General features: G+C 40.8%; 2 protein-coding genes across 6 annotated transcripts in view; one reads left to right on the forward strand and one right to left on the reverse strand.

The window, feature by feature from the left end:
- OSBPL9 (oxysterol binding protein-like 9) overlaps positions 1 to 8,444 on the forward strand; it is a 263,804-nt gene extending 255,360 nt beyond the window's left edge. For 4 of the 5 annotated variants that reach the window (XM_006839757.1, XM_006839761.1, XM_006839758.1 and 1 more), the window contains 5 exons: positions 37 to 177; positions 4,629 to 4,707; positions 6,086 to 6,177; positions 7,813 to 7,948; positions 8,196 to 8,270. In XM_006839757.1, coding sequence (XP_006839820.1) covers positions 37 to 177; positions 4,629 to 4,707; positions 6,086 to 6,177; positions 7,813 to 7,948; positions 8,196 to 8,270 — 523 coding nt within the window. Of the gene's footprint in view, positions 1 to 36; positions 178 to 4,628; positions 4,708 to 6,085; positions 6,178 to 7,812; positions 7,949 to 8,195 lie in introns of all 5 variants that reach the window. The other variant, XM_006839760.1, reaches the window with a different exon arrangement.
- A 1,305-nt stretch (positions 8,445 to 9,749) lies between these two features.
- The window catches only part of NRD1 (nardilysin (N-arginine dibasic convertase)), a 137,919-nt gene continuing 128,020 nt past the window's right edge, over positions 9,750 to 19,648 (reverse strand). Inside the window, exons 23-33 of the mRNA XM_006839860.1 lie at positions 19,162 to 19,181; positions 18,803 to 18,965; positions 16,157 to 16,188; positions 15,750 to 15,888; positions 12,916 to 12,963; positions 12,595 to 12,647; positions 12,027 to 12,110; positions 11,382 to 11,472; positions 11,025 to 11,141; positions 10,092 to 10,181; positions 9,750 to 9,950 (exon numbers count right to left, since the gene is read on the reverse strand). Of these exons, the coding sequence (XP_006839923.1) occupies positions 9,750 to 9,950; positions 10,092 to 10,181; positions 11,025 to 11,141; positions 11,382 to 11,472; positions 12,027 to 12,110; positions 12,595 to 12,647; positions 12,916 to 12,963; positions 15,750 to 15,888; positions 16,157 to 16,188; positions 18,803 to 18,965; positions 19,162 to 19,181 (1,038 nt within the window). The remainder of the gene's footprint in view (positions 9,951 to 10,091; positions 10,182 to 11,024; positions 11,142 to 11,381; positions 11,473 to 12,026; positions 12,111 to 12,594; positions 12,648 to 12,915; positions 12,964 to 15,749; positions 15,889 to 16,156; positions 16,189 to 18,802; positions 18,966 to 19,161; positions 19,182 to 19,648) is intronic.

A 19,648-nucleotide genomic window follows, 5' to 3' on the forward strand; every position in this document is an offset into this window, starting at 1 on the left:
ACTGTCAGTCTTACCAGAAAACTTTTGATTTTGCAGGTCTATCCTCACAGTGCCCTGGGTGGAGCTAGGAGGAGAATGCAATATTAATTGTTCCAAAACGGGCTATAGTGCAAATATCGTCTTCCACACTAAACCATTCTATGGGGGCAAGAAGCACAGAATTACTGCTGAGATTTTGTAGGTATTTTGTTTTTCTGCCTAGTTCTGTTCTGCTTTTCTGGAATACGTTTCCTTTGTTCTTGAATTATAAATTATATGTTAGGAATTGACCATTTTGAAAGTCCTATCTCTGTAAAGTGGTTTCACATCTTGTGTGTTTTGTCCTCCAATGGTCCATAGCAGGACTCCTGAAGCTTGGGTTCAGAACAGCCTGAGTTCTTCCTTAAGAACTTGATAATCAAATGAAGAACCTGAAAGGGGTCTCTTCAGGTTACCATAACTAACTTCCTTAGTTAGCTTCTAGGATTTTATGGGCAAATAATGTACAATGTAAGAAAGCATCAAAAGAAGATGGAAGAAAAAAACCAAAAAACAGAGGGATTGGAAGCAAATGCTGTTGAATGATGATGCACGGAGGGGATTGTAATCATTGCACTGAAACGAAATACAGTAACATGAATGTAAAGCTGATGTTTTCCCATGTAAACTATCACTCAGTTCACAAATAAAAACTTAAAAAAAGAAGGTGGAAGGAATACACAGTCATTGTACAAGAAGAATTGGTTGATGTTTAACCATTACAGGAGGTAGCTTATGATCAAGAACTGATGTTACTAAAGGAATTGGCAAAAAACACAGCTCCAAGAATTGACAGGATGCCAGTTGAGATGTTTTAGAAAACAGCTACAACTCTGAAAGTACTCACTTGTGTATGCCAAGAAATTTGGAATACAGCTAGCTAGCTCGTCAACCAATTGTAAAAGATCAGTATTTGTGCCCATTGCATAGGAAAGTGACCCAACAGAATAGGGAAAGTATTGAACAATATCATAAATACCACACAGTGAAGATAATTAAACACAGTATACCTCAGAGAACTGCCATAAATTCAAACTGGATTTGACTATGCAAAGGCATTTGATTGTGTAGATGATAACATATTATGGATAACTTTGTGAAAAATGGGAATTCCAGAATACGTAAATTGTGCTCATGCAAAACTTGTACATAGACAAGAGGCAGTTGTTGAAACAGAGCAAGGGAATACTGTGTGACTTGAAGTCAGGAAAGGTATGTGCCAAAGTTTGATACTTGCACCATACTTATTCAGTCTATATGGTGAACACATTAGACAAGAAGAACAAGGCATTAGAGTCAGAGAAAGGCTTACCAACAGTCTGTGATACGCAGATGATACAACCTTACCTACCGGAAGCAAAGAGGGCTTGAAGTACTTAACTGATGAAGATCAAAGAATACAGCCTTTAGTAATCCTCAACATAAGCAAAAATCTTCACAAATAGACCAGTAAGAGATACTTTGATGATTAGATTGCACCTGATCTCTAAACCATGGTATTTTCGATCCCTTTATATAAATGCTGGAAAATTTTTTTTGCCAACACCATAATCTTCCTCACTTATGAAGACTGAAGATTGGGATTATGGTGAAAAATACTGAATATACCATGGGACTGCCAGAATAATAAATCTGTCTTCAAAGTACAGACCGGGCCACACTAAAGCATGAGAGACTCTAAACCCCAGTGGTCTGTAGTCTCCTCCTCTGTTAGCTTACACTTTCCAACAGGCTCCATGAGAGGAGAGGGCTGCTCTAGGATGAGCACTGCACTATGAACCTCAAGATTGGCAGTTAAAACCCAACTGCCCTTTACAGAGTCGCTCTGAGCTAGAACCTATTATACAGCATTTATCACCAACAACATATTAGAATGCAAAAGTACACATGACATATTAGTGGATTGAGATTAGAACTAGATTATAAAATATTTCATGGATATAAGATTTTTACTACATACCATATTTTCTACAAAAAAAATTCCACCTACTCAGCAACAAAATGCAACAGTTGACCTTAGTTATTTCTGCAGTCAGTGTAAAATTCTGTTGATTTCGCACAGTGAAAATTGACTTTTGCCAATGTGCCTTTAAATAGCCCATACTTCGATTTTGATGCTTTTTTATGTAATAAATTGTATAATTATAAATGATCAAGTGACAGTATGTCATAAAGTGATATAAATTAATGTGTCTTGGTGTGGTGCTGTGGGTTAAAGCACTGGACTACAAGGTCGGTTTGAACTGCAAGGTTGGCAGTTCAGGTTCAAGCTCACCAGCCTCTTCTTGGAAACTCCATACAGGGTTTGCTATGAATTGGAACCAATTCAACGGCACTTAACATCAGTTTTAGATAGGCTTACAGTCCACCTGCGCCTCTTATTAGAAAGAAATAGTATACTCCTAAGAGACCCACGAGGATAAGGAGTTTCAGTTACATGGGAGGGGACTATAAGAACCATGTCAACAGAGGTGTTGAAGTGGTGGGGGCCTTATTAAACAGCCTTTTGTGCGGGCACCCTAGTGAGCATGAATGATCCCTATTTCTACCATCACATTCTTACACACTGGTTATTGTTAGTGCCATCAAGTCAGTTCCAACTCAGAGCAACTGGTGGGTTTGAACTGCCGACCTTGTGGTCCAGTGCTTATCCTACAGTGCCACACACTGAAGCCATTTTCCTTCCACTGTCTTTACTCACTTTTTTGTGTGTCCTTCTTGGCATCTGTAGATCTTTGTTTTGGAAAATTGGCATCCTTATTTGTTGATGACCTAAGCATGTGTTTACCGTACTTACTGGGTAATCCATCCTTGAGTGCCACCACAATGCTCCTTAGACGTGAAAATGGCAATATTTTGCCTCACATACTGTGGACATTTTATCAGGAGGGGGACCAGTCCTTGGAGAATGACATCATGCTTGGTTAAGTGAAGGGTCAGTGAAAAAGAGGAAGATCCTCAACAAGATGGCTTGGCACAGTGGCTACCACAGTGGGCTCATAGTAATAGTGAAGATGGAGCAGAACCAGTTAAGTGTTTTGTTCTGTTGGACATAGATAGGATTGGTAGGAGTTGCAACTTAATGCCCCCTACCTAACAGCTAGCTAATTTATGACTTCCTGGTTCATTATTGCTAGGTTGGATCACGAGCTAGTCTTTTCAAAGGACTTCATCACCCCCCCACCCCCCCACCCCCACACACACACAAACACACCCCACCCAAAGTTTCTCACAAGGCCTCACAGCTCTTCCATTACCTATGCCTTTGGCAGGAAAGACTAGTAACAATCACATTTTGCAGGCATTTGGCTTGGCTCAGTTTGGCACTCTTGGGTTCCCTGAAATTGGTTTCTGCAGTTTACCTCAGGACTTTTCCTTTACCCTGGAAGGACCTTTCCCCCCTCCCCCCCCCCCCCCAAAAAAAAAAAAAAAAAGCAGATGATGTGGTTCACCTGTTTCTCTGAGCTCCTTAGAAAGTGACCAGCACCATCTGTGAAAAACTACTAGCTCAGAACTTTCTGCCAATCAAAACCATATATAGTGGGGTACCCTCAGGCTTGTGAGCTGAAAGGTCTTGGTGGTGGTAGTGGTATGTGCTGTTGAGTTGGTTCTACCCCATAGCGACCCTGTATAGGGTTGGCAAGGAGCAGCTGGTGAATTTGAACTGCCAGCCTTTCATTTCAAACTAGGGATCTGTTTGTACTAGCTCAGTGGTTTTCAAGACTTCTTGGTCCTCTTTCATAATTTGAGCATATTATCAGGAGGGACTAGTCCCTGGAGAAAGAGGAAGACCCGAATGACATAGATTGGCACAGTGGCAGCAACAATGGGCTCAAAGTTAACATTGTAAGGATGGTGCAGGAGGACAGTGTTTGATTCAGTTGTGCAGAGTTGGAGTAGATTCAACAACACTAACAACATACCTAAAAACTATTAAGGACCCCAAAAAGATTTTATGTGGGTTGTGTCTATTTATAATTCATTTATTAGAAATTAGACTTGAGATTTCAAAGTATTCATTTAGAAGTAACAAAAGTTTTATAAAATTAACTTTTCTGAAACTTTCAAAAAATAATATTGTACATTTTTGCAAATTTCTAATATCTGGCAACACTGAACTAGATACCTTCTAAATCTGGAGTCCTCTTCTCCCCTTCCCCACAACCCCAGTCAAGTTCCAAAGTTCCCTTTCACCCTAAGCTTGTAATCCTGATCTCTTAATGTTTATATTCTTAAGGAAGCCCTCATCCACCCTTGCAGTTTTATCCTTGGTCTTCAATGCCCCCATGAGCTCACCCCAGTGCTGCTTACCATAGGATCTCAATGATAATCCTGTCTCCTGATTAGGCTGTGGACAGCTTATACCCAGTCTGTTGTGGTCCTGCCATAGGACTCTCTTCTCATTGTTCATGGAACCTGGAGTTTATTAGCATCTTATTCAGGACCTGCATTCTTACAGTTGGTCCTGGAAAATTCAGTTCTGATAAGCAGTTTTTGCCAAAGACTTTGCAGTTGCTCTTCTAATTTCCACTCTTGAGGAGGTAAGCCATACTGACCAAATTTTTTGGTAGTTTTCAACTTGAGACTAACATATTTCCTTTTTTGTTTAGTTCTCCGAATGACAAGAAGTCTTTTTGCTCAATTGAAGGGGAGTGGAATGGCATAATGTATGCAAAATATACAACTGGGGTAAGAACCTATCTTTTACCACCTTTTTCAGGCTGCATTGAATTATAAGTTACCACTTACTCTGGCTTCATTCATCTGGAAATTATGTGTAATCAATAAGGCCAGTTTTAATGTCATCTCTTCAAGGGAAACCTTTTCCCCACCTCCTTCTTAAGAGTTGACTAGTAGAAAGACTTATTACTTTCCTCTGCTCTCAAAGCACTTCAGTGTGTGTAAAACAGTGCTTGGCACATTGTGTTGTTGTGTGCTATTGAGTCGGTTTCAACTCACAGTGACGCTGTATAGGGTTTCTGAGGAGCAGCTGGTGAGTTTGAACCACTGACCTTGCTGTTCAAACGGACCTTGAAGTCATGTGCTTATCCTACTGTGCCACACCAGGACTCATGGTAAGCACCTAATAAATATTAACTATGTCATTAAAGGAGCTCTGATAGTGTAGTGGTTACAGATCGGGCTGTGAGCCGCAAGGTCAGCAGTTCAAAACTACCAGCTGTTCCGCGGGAGAAAGATGAGGCTTTCTGCTCCCGTAAAGATTTACAGCCTCAGAAACCCTGTACAGGGTCGCTATGAGTCAGAACCGACTCCACGGCACATAACATGTCATTAAAAGGCATGATAAGTATGTTTATAAAAATGAAGTGCTAAACTAATTTATGTGATTGTTACACACAGTTTAGAATTTTGTATTTTAAAATATATGTAGTCTAAAGCTGTGACGCTGTATTGCAAGGTTGGTTTGCACCATGAAGTCGGTGGCTCAAGCTCATCAGCTGCTCCTCGGAAACCCTATTAGAGGTTCACTGTTGGAAGTGACTCCACACTTACCAACAACACAGGTACTTTTGGCCCTCAAGGAACTTGCAGTCTACGGTAGTACCCAATTCCTGCTCTAATGGTAGAAGGTGTTTTGATAATAACACAAGGAGCCAATACAAAGTTTTGTGGGGTAGAATTTGAAGTAAAAAAGAGCACTTCAGTGTATTTAACATTAGGATGAGTTGTTTATGGGCCCTGTTCCCCAAGATTTACTCTAGTTATCTGGTAGATGTTGTTAAGTGCTGTCAAGTAGATTTCAACCTACAGCGACCCTGTATAGACAGGGTTTCTGAAGAGTGGCTGGCCAACTTTGTGGTTCAAACCAGCTTTGCAGGCATTAACCCACAGCGCCACACCAAGACTCCATAGCCACTTTGAAAATGTTTGTTAGAGTGAGCCTTCCCTACGTAAGGGATACAATTACATTTTAGGCTCAAGACTGCTTATGAAATTCCTTGTCTAAATCATTTACAAATGTGGACTTTGGTTATTAAAGTCTTTTGGAAGATTGCATTTTCATCCTAAAGCAGTTTGAATAGAGATCCATCTCCCTCTTTTCTAGGAAAACACAGTCTTTATAGATACCAAGAAATTGCCTATAATCAAGAAGAAAGTGAGGAAGTTGGAAGATCAGAATGAGTATGAGTCCCGATGGTAAGGAGAAATCTTACTAGAACCACTGCCAACTGTTTGCTGCAGTGCTTATGCTTTTGCCTACCCACAGGGCCAGGGTAGGTTTTGGAGACGGTGTAACAGAGTACAGGTTACATTTCAATGCCTAAGTCCATATGTCAGTTTCACCAGTTAACTAGCTCTGTAACCGGAACTGGGTTACCTCACCTCTCTTTGCCTCCTTTCCTGAAATGTTGATGTGGACCTGATCTCAAACTTGTGTTGAGGATTAAGTGAGAGAAGAATGTAGCAGTATATGTAACGGTTCGTTTATAGTAGGTGCCTAGTATAGGTTGGCTTTTCATGGTCATTGTGGTAATTAGAGAAGCTTGGTAAAATACCTCAGGTCATCTTAGGTTAAAATTTTTTTACCCATAAATATTTCTCTATCTCTAAAATGAGCCTTCCCCCTCAAAATCTATTTAAAATTTTAATTCTGTAATATCAGGTATCTAATTGATACTCAATTTTCCTATTGCCTAAAATGTCTTTTGTTGTTGTTTCTCTGCTTGTTTGAATCCAGATCTAAATAGGGTCCAGAACTTTCAGTTCTTTAAAAGAACCCCAGCCCTGTAAGCAGGATCTATGAGGTGGTTTCAAAACATTCATGGAAAAATTGGGTGAAAAGATAATGGAATTTTTTCATGAACTTTTGAAGTCCCCTTGTATTATGAGTATAAGAAATGTGCTAACGTTTAATTAGGAAACAACTTATATGAAAAGTATCTTTAGAAATCATTACCCTGCTTTTTGTCTGTAATTTGTTAGTAGTGTACTTGGCTAATCTGGTAACTCAGAGGTTTATCATTGTAAACCTATAGAAATTATGGGAATGTGGTGGCTTCAGAGGATGAGCAATGAATTGTGAACCACAAGGTCCAAGCACACCAGCCGCACCTTCAGGAGAAATAGGCAACTTTCTATTCCCAAAAAAAGATTTAAAGCCTTGGAAACCCTATAGAGGGTCTCCATGAGAACCAACTCCACAGAACTTAACATCAGCAAAAGTGTACGCTATTGTTAATTACAAGTGGATATTTGGCATGGACACTTTTCTAAATCTAAGAGCGCTTGTAAAATAACACATTTTACATGTTTCTATACCTGTTAATTTCCAAGCTTTGCGAAGAAGCCATGTCATACCCCTTAAAACTCTGAAATTCACCTCTTGATGTTTAATTTGCACAATTTTTCTCCAAGATCTCATTGTTAACCAAGTGCATTTCCTAACTCTGAACTTCTCAGAATTTCTCATTCATTCAGTTTATATTGAAAGACACTCAAATCCTAGAGAGGTGAACTGACTCTTCAAAGATGGGTGTACAGCCAGTCAGAAGTAGAACCAGAAGCATAAGCCCAGGCCTCAGACCTCCTGCTGTTCTTTCTCCTCTGTTGCCCTTACTTTTTTTCTGTGGAGTCCTTGGGCTTCTCTCTTTGTTCTTTACTCCAGTGCTGTGGTGCCGCCACAAGAGCATTTAGTCTGTGGTACAGCAGTAACAACCATTTGCCTTATACTTGCTGTTACTCTTCTGTTGTACTCAAGAGCGGTAGCTTAGGCTTTTATTCTCAAGATTCGTAACTCATCTATCTATTTTCACCTTAACTTTGTTTCTTTAGCCTTTGGAAGGATGTGACTTTCAACTTAAAAATCAGAGACATTGATGCAGCAACTGAAGCAAAACACAGACTTGAAGAAAGACAAAGAGCAGAAGCCCGGGAAAGGAAGGAGAAGGAAATTCAATGGGAAACGAGGGTAAGCTTGCTTTGGGGAACCTACCAACTGCTATTCCCCTGAGCTATATAGAACTTGTTCATTTTTAATAAGAAATTCCACTATTGCCAACACTGCTTAAATAAGCATAGGGATGAACAAGATGAATCCTGGTCACATCCTGAAACTCATGTTACTCTAATTGGAGGGAGAAGATTTTTAAAAGATGATATAGAAGAAAAAGTAAAAAGCAAGTGTGTAACTGAATCCTCCTCCTTTTTTCTTACAGTTATTTCATGAAGATGGAGAATGTTGGGTTTATGATGAACCATTACTGAAACGTCTTTGTGCTACCAAGCATTAGGTTGGGAAATGTAAAGTTTATATACCTGATGACCAGGGCAGGAGGCATAATTAAGCAAACAATCTTCCTTTGGGAGAATCTGGTTCACTCCCTTCTTATTGCAGTGGTCCTATCTCAGGGATACTGGGCTTTCCAATGCAGATGAACAATTAAAGCAAGAAAAGCTTCCTGTTTTTTTCTCCTGTGGAAGTTGTGTCTTCAGTCCTGAGAAAAAACTGAGGCTTTGAAAACAAGATGTCTGATCCTTCTTCAAACCCCATGCTTTGAAAGCATTTATAAACCCCATTCTCCAACTCTGCACTCTAGTATTGCTGTTGAGATATATGACATTTCCTAGTTCATATAATCTTGGGTTCTATATACATATATACATATATATATATATATATACATATAAAATATACTTGATGCCAGATTTTGCATAATATTCATCTGATGTAAATATTGATTCCTTTGTTTTAGAAAACTAGCGCAATGTATTAAAATCAAGTGTTAGGAAATTTCATGGTCTCATCATAATAACTTTTATTTTGGAATTAAACTATTCAATTGTATTTAACTCTGGACCACACTTTAATAATATTCAGTGCTTCTTAAGGCTTCATAAAGTACTTTTTCCAACCTTTCTTTTTAGTATGTTTATTTTTATGGTTAAATGTCAAATCAGTCATTTTTCAGCTTTGATTATAGGAACTAGCTTTTCACAGGGTATTTCGGAATTAGTGGAGGAGTGTACGTCCTTTTCTGCACTGCTTCCCTTAACACTGTTTAATGGATACTGTGGCTTCAGAGTCTTCACTGAACTCACATAACACATGTATGGTTACCACCACTTTATCCAAAACAGTGGATAAAGAAAGGAGCCCTGTAGGAGAAAGATGAAGCTTTCTGTTCCCGTAAAGATCTATAGCTTCAGAAACACTGTACAGGGTTGCTATGAGTTGCAACTGACTTGACAACACACCACCACCACCACCGCCATTGTCTTAGAGGAAAGGGCTCCGGAAGAGTGTGTTCGATGCTGTTTTAAATATACGTAATAAAAAGAATGCGAAAGCAGCAAATGGTTCATTCTTAAGGGAAATACAGATACAGAGCTGTCTTTATTTAAAAATACATTAAAAAAGCAAGTATTAATATTAGTACCTAGCATCTAGGTACTAATAACTTAACAGTTAAATAGGGCTTTCTCAAGGCTAGCATACAGAAGTGGATTCTCAGCTGAGAAGACACAGGACAGGGCTGCCAAACTGCTACCACAGCTTTTGGGGCACAACTGGTCCACACCTTGCTAATTTCTCTCTTCTAGCTGCTACAGAAACCCTTGGTCTGTTAGTCTCAACAGAAAAGCAGGAAAGTAAATCAAATTCTCTGATGCCAGTGCAAAAATTCAGTAGAAGATTTGAGGCAGTAGTAGTGTGACTTCATAAAATACAAACACATTTTTAAATACACTTTGCTTCAGGCCGAGACTGCAGTTTATTTGACTATTTTGTGGTAGGGGAGAAGGTTAAGTCTTGATGTGAAAGCCCTGATGTCATTAATGGGGATGGTAGAATCTGTCAGCACAGGAGAGGTTGGCAGGTAGGTGAGCTGCATCACTTCACCATAAGAAGAGTTTGAATCCTCACCAGAAGGGGTGTTGTCATCTTCCAGCTCGTACTTCCCATACCCAACAACCTGAAAGGGTCCAGAGACTCAAGGTGAGAAATGTATTGAACAAAGGCCTGTTTAAGCTCCCTGATAACCCCATATTAGCGAATGAATAAAAGATGTAGCTACACCCATACTAACCAACCAATGTAAGTTAACCATACTCACATGAACGCTAAGCATTTTACTTCCTGGTCCTCTGTGAGTCTTGAACCAGTTAACTAGGTCTGATTTTGAAAATGACTTCAGTGCTTCAATCTTTATAAGGGGTGAGGAAGATAAGAAAGAGAAGTTATAAAGACTAGAAGCACCTGGAAAAGTATTTCTTAAATATAATTAACCTCAGGCAGACCCAGGTACTGGTCAACACATAAGTATATACCATTCATTCTCCCAAGTCTGAGCTTGTCCCCAGCCTTCTAGAGGAAAGTAAAGTCTCTTAACATACCATGTTTCATAAAAATGATCCACCCTGGCAGATGAGCAAGAGGAGGTAGCAGGTGCTGTAATTACAGCTGAGTACCATACACTTGAGCCAGAAACCCAAGTCACTTTAATGTCACCTCTCAGTTACATAGTAACTACATACTCTGGCTTGAGAAAATACACTAATTTTTTTAAACAGGTGAAAGAGACTGCTTCATCTGTCCTGTTAGAAAACTACGTGCCATAAGATGAGCTGGGATGCAGCTTCTTATTAAATTAACTGTCAGAGCTAATTATATTCTCCAGCAATTACAAGACCCAGAGCTCTTTAGAAGCATTTTACTATTTTAAGCTAGAAGTTACCATGTGATCTCTGCCTTTAATCATTAAATTTGGAGGAACTCCTACTAAAGACCAGATGTTATCCATTTAATTTAAACTGCTTTTTTTTTTTTTTTTTGAAATGAGGCGGGGAATAAGCTTTAATATCCTGCTCACTTGGCCAGCCTAAAAACTCAACATTTCATTAATCAAGTCAACAAATGGGCAAGTAAGCAACCAAGCCAGGATCAAGGCCAGAGGTTTCTTCCACATAACATTGATTCTGTTGAATTGGGAGTCCTTGCCAGTCCCTTTATGATCTGTTAGGTGTTTGACTCAGAAAACTGTTAATACCTCATGGGCAAGGCGGTCAAAGAGATACTGCTGTGTCACCACTTCATTCCAGTTCCTATCCACTTCCTCCCCAAGGTGGGTGTCCTCGCACTCTTTCAGCTTGATCAGAGCTGTGACCTGTTCCCACAAAAGAGAGATCTTCAGGCATGGCATCACCGAGCACACGTGGCCCTGTACAGTCTGGCTTGTGACAGACAGTGCACCCTTCTCTTAGGACTACCAACATTGTGAGAGATGAAGTTTGGGAGACAGTACCATCAGATTAAGGCGAGGCTACAGGGTGCCAAAACTAGCCAGTACTGGGACTTTTAAGACTGGTGTCCAGTGCTGAGGGCAGATGTAGGCTTGTATGATCACCTGGGTGTTAAATGCTTCTTCAGTGAGGTTCTCAATCTTCTCCTCAAAGCTAGAAAGAAACTCTTCTATCTTCTTATCAACAACCTCAGAGCTAAAACAAAACACCTTCAATTAAAAATCATCAGCAAAGAAAGCAGTTAATGCTAAGGCATATTCCCAGGAAAGAGGATGAAGTGTTTTCTTTGCAGGCCTCCATACTTTGCTCCTAAACTGATGGAGAGAAGAGAAAGGGAAAGAATCCTTATCCCACTTCCGGCCAATTTCCTGGTATTCTCATACTATAGCATTGACAGCCATGCTTGACCATTCCAAAGTTTGGAACCAATAAGGCATCACACTTGGCTTCCAGCATGAATGCCAGGTTCCTTGTCTGTCTTGTCCTCTGATCTACCTGACAAGGAGCACGGACAAACTCCACATAGTGACTACAGCACTAGTCAGGCCCTAGGGAATCAGTGGAATCACTGATCAGTCCTGGGTCACTACATCTATGAACCCCACACCCCAGCCAGTTACTAAATGACACAAATCCTGTTTAAAGTTTGAGCTTGAAGCACAAGGAAGCACATGTATCTCCAACTCTCTATATGCTGGAAAATATCCCAGTATAACACATTGAGCCCATCTACTCGCTTGCATACTTACTTGTATTTGGTTGCTTGGGTCCCCACGGTGACAGAGAACCCTAGAATCCCAGATGTGTTCCTACAGGTTGGGTAGACATGGTACCTAGAGCCAGAATGAAGTTTCTATGAGTTCAGGGGTTCACCTGGGTCCTGATTTTAAGGCACTAGAATGAGTAGGAAGGGTTTCTGAAGGTCCTTTCTGGACTTGGGAGTCCTGAAAGAGGAGCCACAAAGCTTGCCCCTAGACAAAAGCCTTAGAACAATATGTGCATGTATTTTTCATTCTAAGAGAACCACAGATTAACCTTTTCTCTTGCTAATCTTGAAACTCCACTGAACCAAAAGTTTGGGATCATAGGCTAAAATGCAAATTCGAGTTCTGTATAGTGTGATGGAGTTGGTTCCAACTCATGGATCTGGTTCAAACCCAACCTAGCAGCCCAGTGCTTTAATCCATGGTGCCACACCAGGGCTCACTGTCTAGTAGGTATGAATAAGGAATGAAAGGATCAGAGCTGAGAGGCAAGTTAGGATTCTGATAAGCCCAGACCCTTACTTGAGCTCCGTGCCTTTGTTAGCACACTTACCCAAGGGTCTGCTTGGTTCGAAGGAAGTCAAAACAAGGCTCTTCCATGTGCATCTGTAATTCAACACACTGGCCATCAGCCCAATTCTGCCTAACAGAGGACCACCATTTCTTGAGCAAAGTGCTCAACAGACCTCCTAAATCCAGCCTCTCCCCTATTTTCTTCCTAAATAGCCCAAATCCCCAGTCCACACTTGAACCAGGTGAAAATACTAAATGACCCTCTCTCCTGCCAATCACAGGTTTCTGACTACCCTAAATCACTAATCCTCAGGCAGAAGGGCCAGGCCTCTTACACAGCATGACTCCATTACATACTTACCACAAGCAGCTCCATAAGGGTGTATTCTCTCAGACTCCTGGCACCTGACTGAAAGGAGAACTGGGTCAGACCACCTGAAAAACTTAATGGCTTATAAGGTTTTTAAATATTTTAAATATTCCAGCTATTTTTGGCAATCAAGTATATCTTTACCACTTCCTTTTCATTCCCCCATGAGAGTTAACAGTACCTCTACTTTGTTTCTATAATCTGCCTCCCCACTAATCTGAAGATCTGTGAGAACAGGGATTCTTTGCATTCATTAGCACAGAACTGCAGACAGACATAAATCCCTGATTTGCCAACTCCTGCCTAGAAGACCCTAAAGGACACAGTCTAAAATGACACAAAAGGGGTAAAGCAAGAAATACTCGGGGATCTGGATCCATTCCTCAGGTGGAGAGAAAGTGATGTAACTTTCTGCAGCAAGTTGTATCCAAACAAGGACCCAAATCAGTTGATAAAGAAAAGTGCCTAAGAAACAAAATATTCAGGGACCATATCCTCCTGGATACTCTGGAGACTGGCAAAATAATGAAGTTAGAATAAAAGAGGACAGGAAGCCTACAAGGATGTTGCTATTGCATCCCAACATCAGGTACTTGAAGGCTCCTCTGATTCCTTCCTTTTTCACCAGATACCCAAAAATAAACCCACTGCCAATGAGTTGATTCCAACACACAGAGACCTTGTATTGGATTTTTCAGGTTGTAAATCCCTTACAGGAGTAGAAACCCTCATCTTTCTCTCCCACTAAACGGCTGGTGGGTTTGAGCCACAGACCTTGGGTATCAGTCCAGTACTGATCCTACAGCACCACCTGGCCTTCCCCAGAGGACAAAGAAGGCTAAAAGCCCATGTGCTCTGCAAGCCCTGAGTAGCTAGCATAGAGATGTCCTGTTTGCCTCTAAAAAGGCTGCCACAAAATCAGGTAAAGTCCTGGAGCAATAAAAGTTAACTGTCAAGGTGTTCTCTAAGAAGACGTAAGAAGCTTCCTACAAGAAGCAGTTTGTAATAGAAGGTACTTGTCAGAAGTTACCGATGGACAGCACCTCTCAGACATATTCCTGCAATACGAAGCCCTGTCTGAGACTTGAAGAAGAGCTCCTCTTTGGATTCTGAGCATTCACAGGCACTGGAAATGTGGACAGGGTTAAGTAGAGTTCAGCCTCATCAGTTATGGAGCAGTCAAGTGGTCATCTTAATTGCAAATACACTGAGAACCTGGAAAACGCCCAGACAAAAATGCTACAGCTAGAGACAGGTTCCACAGACAAGCTGGGCCTCCAGACAGAAACAAAGATCTCATACTTGAGCTCCAGAACTGCTGTGACTGAATCAAAGGGGTCATTAAGACTAGGAAAGGGTAGAACTTCACTGAAGAAGTAGTAGCATGGACAATGGCACGTAAGTTTGCTTCTAACAACCAGATTAGGACTGTTGGTGTTGTTATTAAGTGTCATAGACCCTGTACAGGGTTTCTGAAGAGCAGCAAGTGAATTTGAACTGTCGACCTTGGCATTCAAACCGACCTACAGTCCAGCACATTAACTCACAGCACCACACCAGGACTATAGACCCGGGCTAAGTAAGTTAGGATAAAACTCTGGCCCAGGGCCAAAAACAACAAAGTGAGGCCATGTTGTCCTTCCCAAACCCCAGAGTAGGAATCGTTAGAGCGCCTATCAGGAAAATGGCTTCCTCATGCAGCAGCTGTGTTAGCCCCTAAATTTGGGGATTCTGCAATCAACATGGACAAACAGGTTTAGGGAAAACCCCCAGTCCTGGAGTCCTGGTGTGGCACTGTGGATAATGCACTCAACTTCACGGTCGGCAGTTCAAATTCACCAGCTGCTCCTAGGAAACTCTCTAGATGGTTGTTTTGAGTCAGAACTGACTCAAAGGCACTTAACAACAACAACTAGTCCTAAAAGTGGATTATACTAGCTATATCCCACAGTAGGCTATAGACCAAACAAATTTTATTAAACTATGATCTTCCCACCCAACCCTTCCAGAAATGGCGTGGAAGGAGCACAGGATCTAAGAGCAAAAGGAAAAAACTTGAGTCTCTGATGGTATGACCTCAGACAAGTAAGAAGTGAGCCTCAGATTCTTCAACAATAATACAAAAGTGACAAATTCTACCTCTTGGGTGCGCTGAAACCTTTCATTGTTGTTAAATGCCATCGAGTTGATTTCGACTCAGCGATCCTGTATAGTTTCCAAGGAGTGGTTGGTGAACTTGAACCGCTGACTCTGAGGTTCACACCTTGCAGTCAGCACATTAACCTGCAGCATCACAGCAGGACTCCAGAAATTTTTCATTATGAGAGCTCATATGATATTGTCAGTCTTGGTGTGCTATAGGATGAGCATTGGACTGTTAACCACAAGGTGGGCAGTTCAAAACCAGGGTCGCTATGCGTCAGAACTGACTAGACGGCACTTGACATCTTCTGTCATTCTGTTTCCTATATAGTGATTGCTTGGTGATGTATACTTTTGTCTCATTTTCAGAAATGTCCTTCTGTTGCTTGGGGCTATGTCAGGGGAGCATGTAGAAATTGCCATCCATACTTCAAATTAGCAGTATAATGATTAATGCAACAATATCCCACTGTGACTGAAAAAGAATCTATTTCACTGACAAGAGCAATTTTTAAATGTAGCTGGTAAAAAAGGACAAACAACTCAAGCATAAAACTACAGAGGTAACTAAGAAGGTCTTGAGAGTTCTGCCTCACTTACTCCCAGGTACTTTGGACCTTCCACCAGGCTTTACTGCCCTAAAGACATCCATGAAATGGCTGCATACAATGGGACCAACTGACCTGGTAGTACACAGTGACTTCAGAGTTGGCATCACCCTTGTTCAGGGCTCTCACTTTGCATAGGTGGTGGCCACTGGGCAGCTCTACTACCTGGAACTGCACAGGCAACTCCCGTTCCAAGGGGATGAAGTTCAGTTTGCTGCAAGAGAATCAGGGTGAAGTTCAGTTTGCTGCAAGAGAATCCCTGAGACAGTATCTTTCTCTTGTAACCCCCACCCAAAAGCTGTTGAGAGAGCCAAGCATTCCAGAGTTTCTTTTGAAGTGCTCTGTTTACAGCATCCTCAAGAAAATCTACTACAAGAAATATGTCAATTGTGGGTTTAATAACAATTAACTGACTGTGGCTCAATGAATCTTACTGGTAACAACCCATAACTCCCAGAGAGGACGCTCAGACCAATACTCACTCAACAACATATTTCAGGAAATTCGTAGACTCCTAGGAGGGAAAGGAAAAGTAGATTAAGCACCTTCATGTAAAATTTTACATCAAATAGAACCAGAATACTAATCTTTTACTGGCTGAGGAAGCCTAAATAGCATGAAAGTACCAGGCAAGTCACTCATTGGCTTGGCATTGATTATATTTGCCAATTAAGTAGCTCTTAAACTAAACAGCTCCGTTTATGAACTCTGTTTACCCAAACACTTTTCCCATTGGATCAAACTTGTCTAGTGTCTGTTTATCAACGAGAATATGTCTTCTTTGACAACTGTGATTGTGTCTTAGAAACCTGGACTCACTTAACAGAATCTAGCATTGAATAAATAATATAATAACATTTGTTCTAACTGAATATTTCCCCTTTCACCAGCAGATTTCTATCTTCTTACATATAAAAATGAAGGAGCAAGTTGTTTTGGGCTGGGGTATTTCATGGGGCTAAGTACTCTGCACCAATAGTCCCTGCTTGGAGTCCTTGCTCTGTTCAGGGAAGTAGGTTTCTCTGTGGGTTGAGACTTTTCACTTTCTCTCTGTGGATTGATTTTGGGGCATGGGGAGTAAGGATGGAGAAGAAATGGGGAGGATAGTAGTCATAGCTCAAGTGTTCATTTATATATTGGTAGCATAGCAGGTTACACAAGTTCAGCAGTTCAAATCCACCAGCTGCTCCATGGGAGAAAGATGAGGTTCTCTGCTTCCGTAAAGATTTGCTGTCTCAGAAACTCTATATGGGGTCATTATGAGTCAGAACCGACTGAACAGCACAAAGCAGCAGCAGAAACATTTAAAGGCCAATACAGAACAACATATGGCATTAGGCAAATCTGCACGAGACCTTTTTAAAGTGTTGAAGAGCAAAGATGTCAGCTTGAGGACTAAGGTATTTTCAATAACCTCACATGCATGCAAAAGCTGGACAGTGAATAAGGAAGACCATAGAAGAATTGATGCTTTTGAGTTACGGTGTTGGAGGAGAATATTGAAAGTGCCATGGGCTGCCAAAAGAACCAATAGACCCATTTTGGAAGAAATGTAGCCAGAGTGGTCCTTGGAGGCCAAGATGGCCAAACTTCGTCTGTATACTTCAGACATATTGTCAGGAGGGAGTAGTCACTGGAGAAGGATATCATATTTGGTAAGGTGAAGGGTCAGAGAAAAAGAGGAAGATCCCTAGTGAGATGGATTGGTCAAGTGGCAGTATCAATGGGCTCAAGCGTGGCAACAATTGTGAGGTTGGCCCAGGACCAGGCAATGTTTCTCTCTGTTGTGCATAGGGTCTCTATGAGTCAGTACCAACTCGATGGCACCTAACAACAACAACAACAGAGAAACTGGGAGACAATGAAAGAAAATGATAAACTGCCAAAAGTTTACAGAGAGTGCCAAACAAATACTCTTGGCTGGAAGAAGACTCAGCTACAATGGCCCCACAGACACAGCTAACTCACTATCAGTCAGAACAAGCTTCTCACATAGCCCAAATCTACTACTATTCCTATACCTTCACCAACTCAAAACTCTGAGCATCATCCTAGACTCTTCCCTTCTCCCTTACTGCCATATCTACCAGTCAAGGAATTTCCGCCATCATTTAGCTCAACTTTTCCCCCATTTCTTTTGCTTAACTACAGGCCAGCCTCATTTTTACTTCAACTATTGTAAGCACCTCATAACTGATCTCTATCTTTCTTAACCATAAATCCTCTTTTAAATCCATTTGCCACAGAGTGTAGCTTGATACACAAGCTTGACATAAAAAGGGGCTTCAAAAAATTTGTGAAAAAATTCCATTATCCTCTAACTGTATTTTCCACAAACATTTTGAAGCCATCTTCTATAAACCTGATTTACATGTTATGCCTATGATGTTGTTTTTGTTAGGTGCCATCAAGTTGGTTCTGACTCCTAGAGACCTTATGCACAACAAAACAAAACACTGCCTGGTCCTGCGCCATCTTCACAGTTATTGTTAAGCTTGAGCCCATTGCTACTGCCACTATGCCAACCCATCTTATTAGGGGTTTTCCTCTTTTTTTGCTGACCCTCCACTTTAGCAAGCATAATATCCTTCTCCAGGGACTGGTACCTCCTAAAAATATGTTCAAAGTATGAGCAAAGTCTGGTCATGCTGGCTTCTAAGGAGCACCTGGCTGGCTTGGGTCCTGTATGTATGTATACTGCTCCCACCACTGCCCTCCTCCCACTGTTGTTATTGATGTTGTCATCAAGTTGATTGCAACTCATGGTGAACCAGAATGCCTGGTCTGTCTTTTAAGGAGTCTCTGTGTAGATTCAAATAGCCAATCTTTCAGTAGTTAGATCTCTAGACAATATTAAACTGTGGTTTCCATACATAATCTTCAACCTATACAATATATACAATAGCATATATTTGCTCCATTTCACTCAAAGTCCTAGACCATTATTGGCAGTCTCCTTCATAAGAAGAAACTTGCAGGACCAGCAGGGTGAGGTTTCCTCCTAAGTAGGATTACAGCAATGTTGGCCATAACTACAGCATTTCCCCTTTGGAAAAACTAATGCAATTCCAAGACCTCTAACTAGCTGCCTTCAGACCGCCTACAGCAACAGATCATTTCATACTCACTGTACTTGTAACATTCCCTTGTACCAGACCCTCAACAAAGAACTGGGACTTGAACTCTTTGACGAAGCTCAGCAGAGACTCAAGGGAAAGGCCATCCATCAAAGCCCGGTACTTGTCAATCATAGACCAACGGGAATATTCCAGGATTAAAAGTCGCACATCTCTGTACAGAGGGAAGAAGAAAAAGAAACTTTTTTGTTGTAAGAAATTAATTTCAAAAGTAAAAAAATATTTGTTCAACTTTTTATACATGATCTATTTTTTTTAAAAAGAGGCAATTTCCATCACAACTTAAATGTTACAATTACCTAAAAGCATTTAAAATTATATGCATAAATGCTTTACATTGCTTTGTTTACTGGTTTAAGTAGTCACTTACCTGTCTCAGTTGCAAAATAAAATGTTAAATATAATTAAAGTTGCCAGAGTCGTCAAGTTTATCCAGTCATGCACCAATTTAAAACTACTATGTTGGCTTGAATTTCATTAACATGTTATTAATCACTGGGGGACCATTATGGATATCAATTACAAAATAGTATATTAAGTCCAGAATCAGATTCCTCCCTTCTATTAACACCCCCTTGCACACTAAGCTGTTTGAATTTGGCAAGTTACCAGACATCTTTACTTTGATTTCCTTATTTATAAAATATGTGCAGAAATAGAAAACAAGATGGCGGATTGGGTGGACGTATAGCAGAGAGCTCCGCCAACAACAACACAGAATACCCGACCAAGCAGGCTCAGGAGATGGTCCCAGAACTCTGAACCACATATAAAGGAATACTTAGAAGGTTGGAAGGCTCACAGCTGGGGAAAAATGTGGCAGAAGCAAGAAATCTA

The sequence above is a fragment of the Chrysochloris asiatica genome, unplaced genomic scaffold, assembly GCF_000296735.1.
Source record: "Chrysochloris asiatica unplaced genomic scaffold, ChrAsi1.0 scaffold00026, whole genome shotgun sequence".
In the NCBI taxonomy this organism is placed as follows: Eukaryota; Metazoa; Chordata; class Mammalia; order Afrosoricida; family Chrysochloridae; genus Chrysochloris; species Chrysochloris asiatica.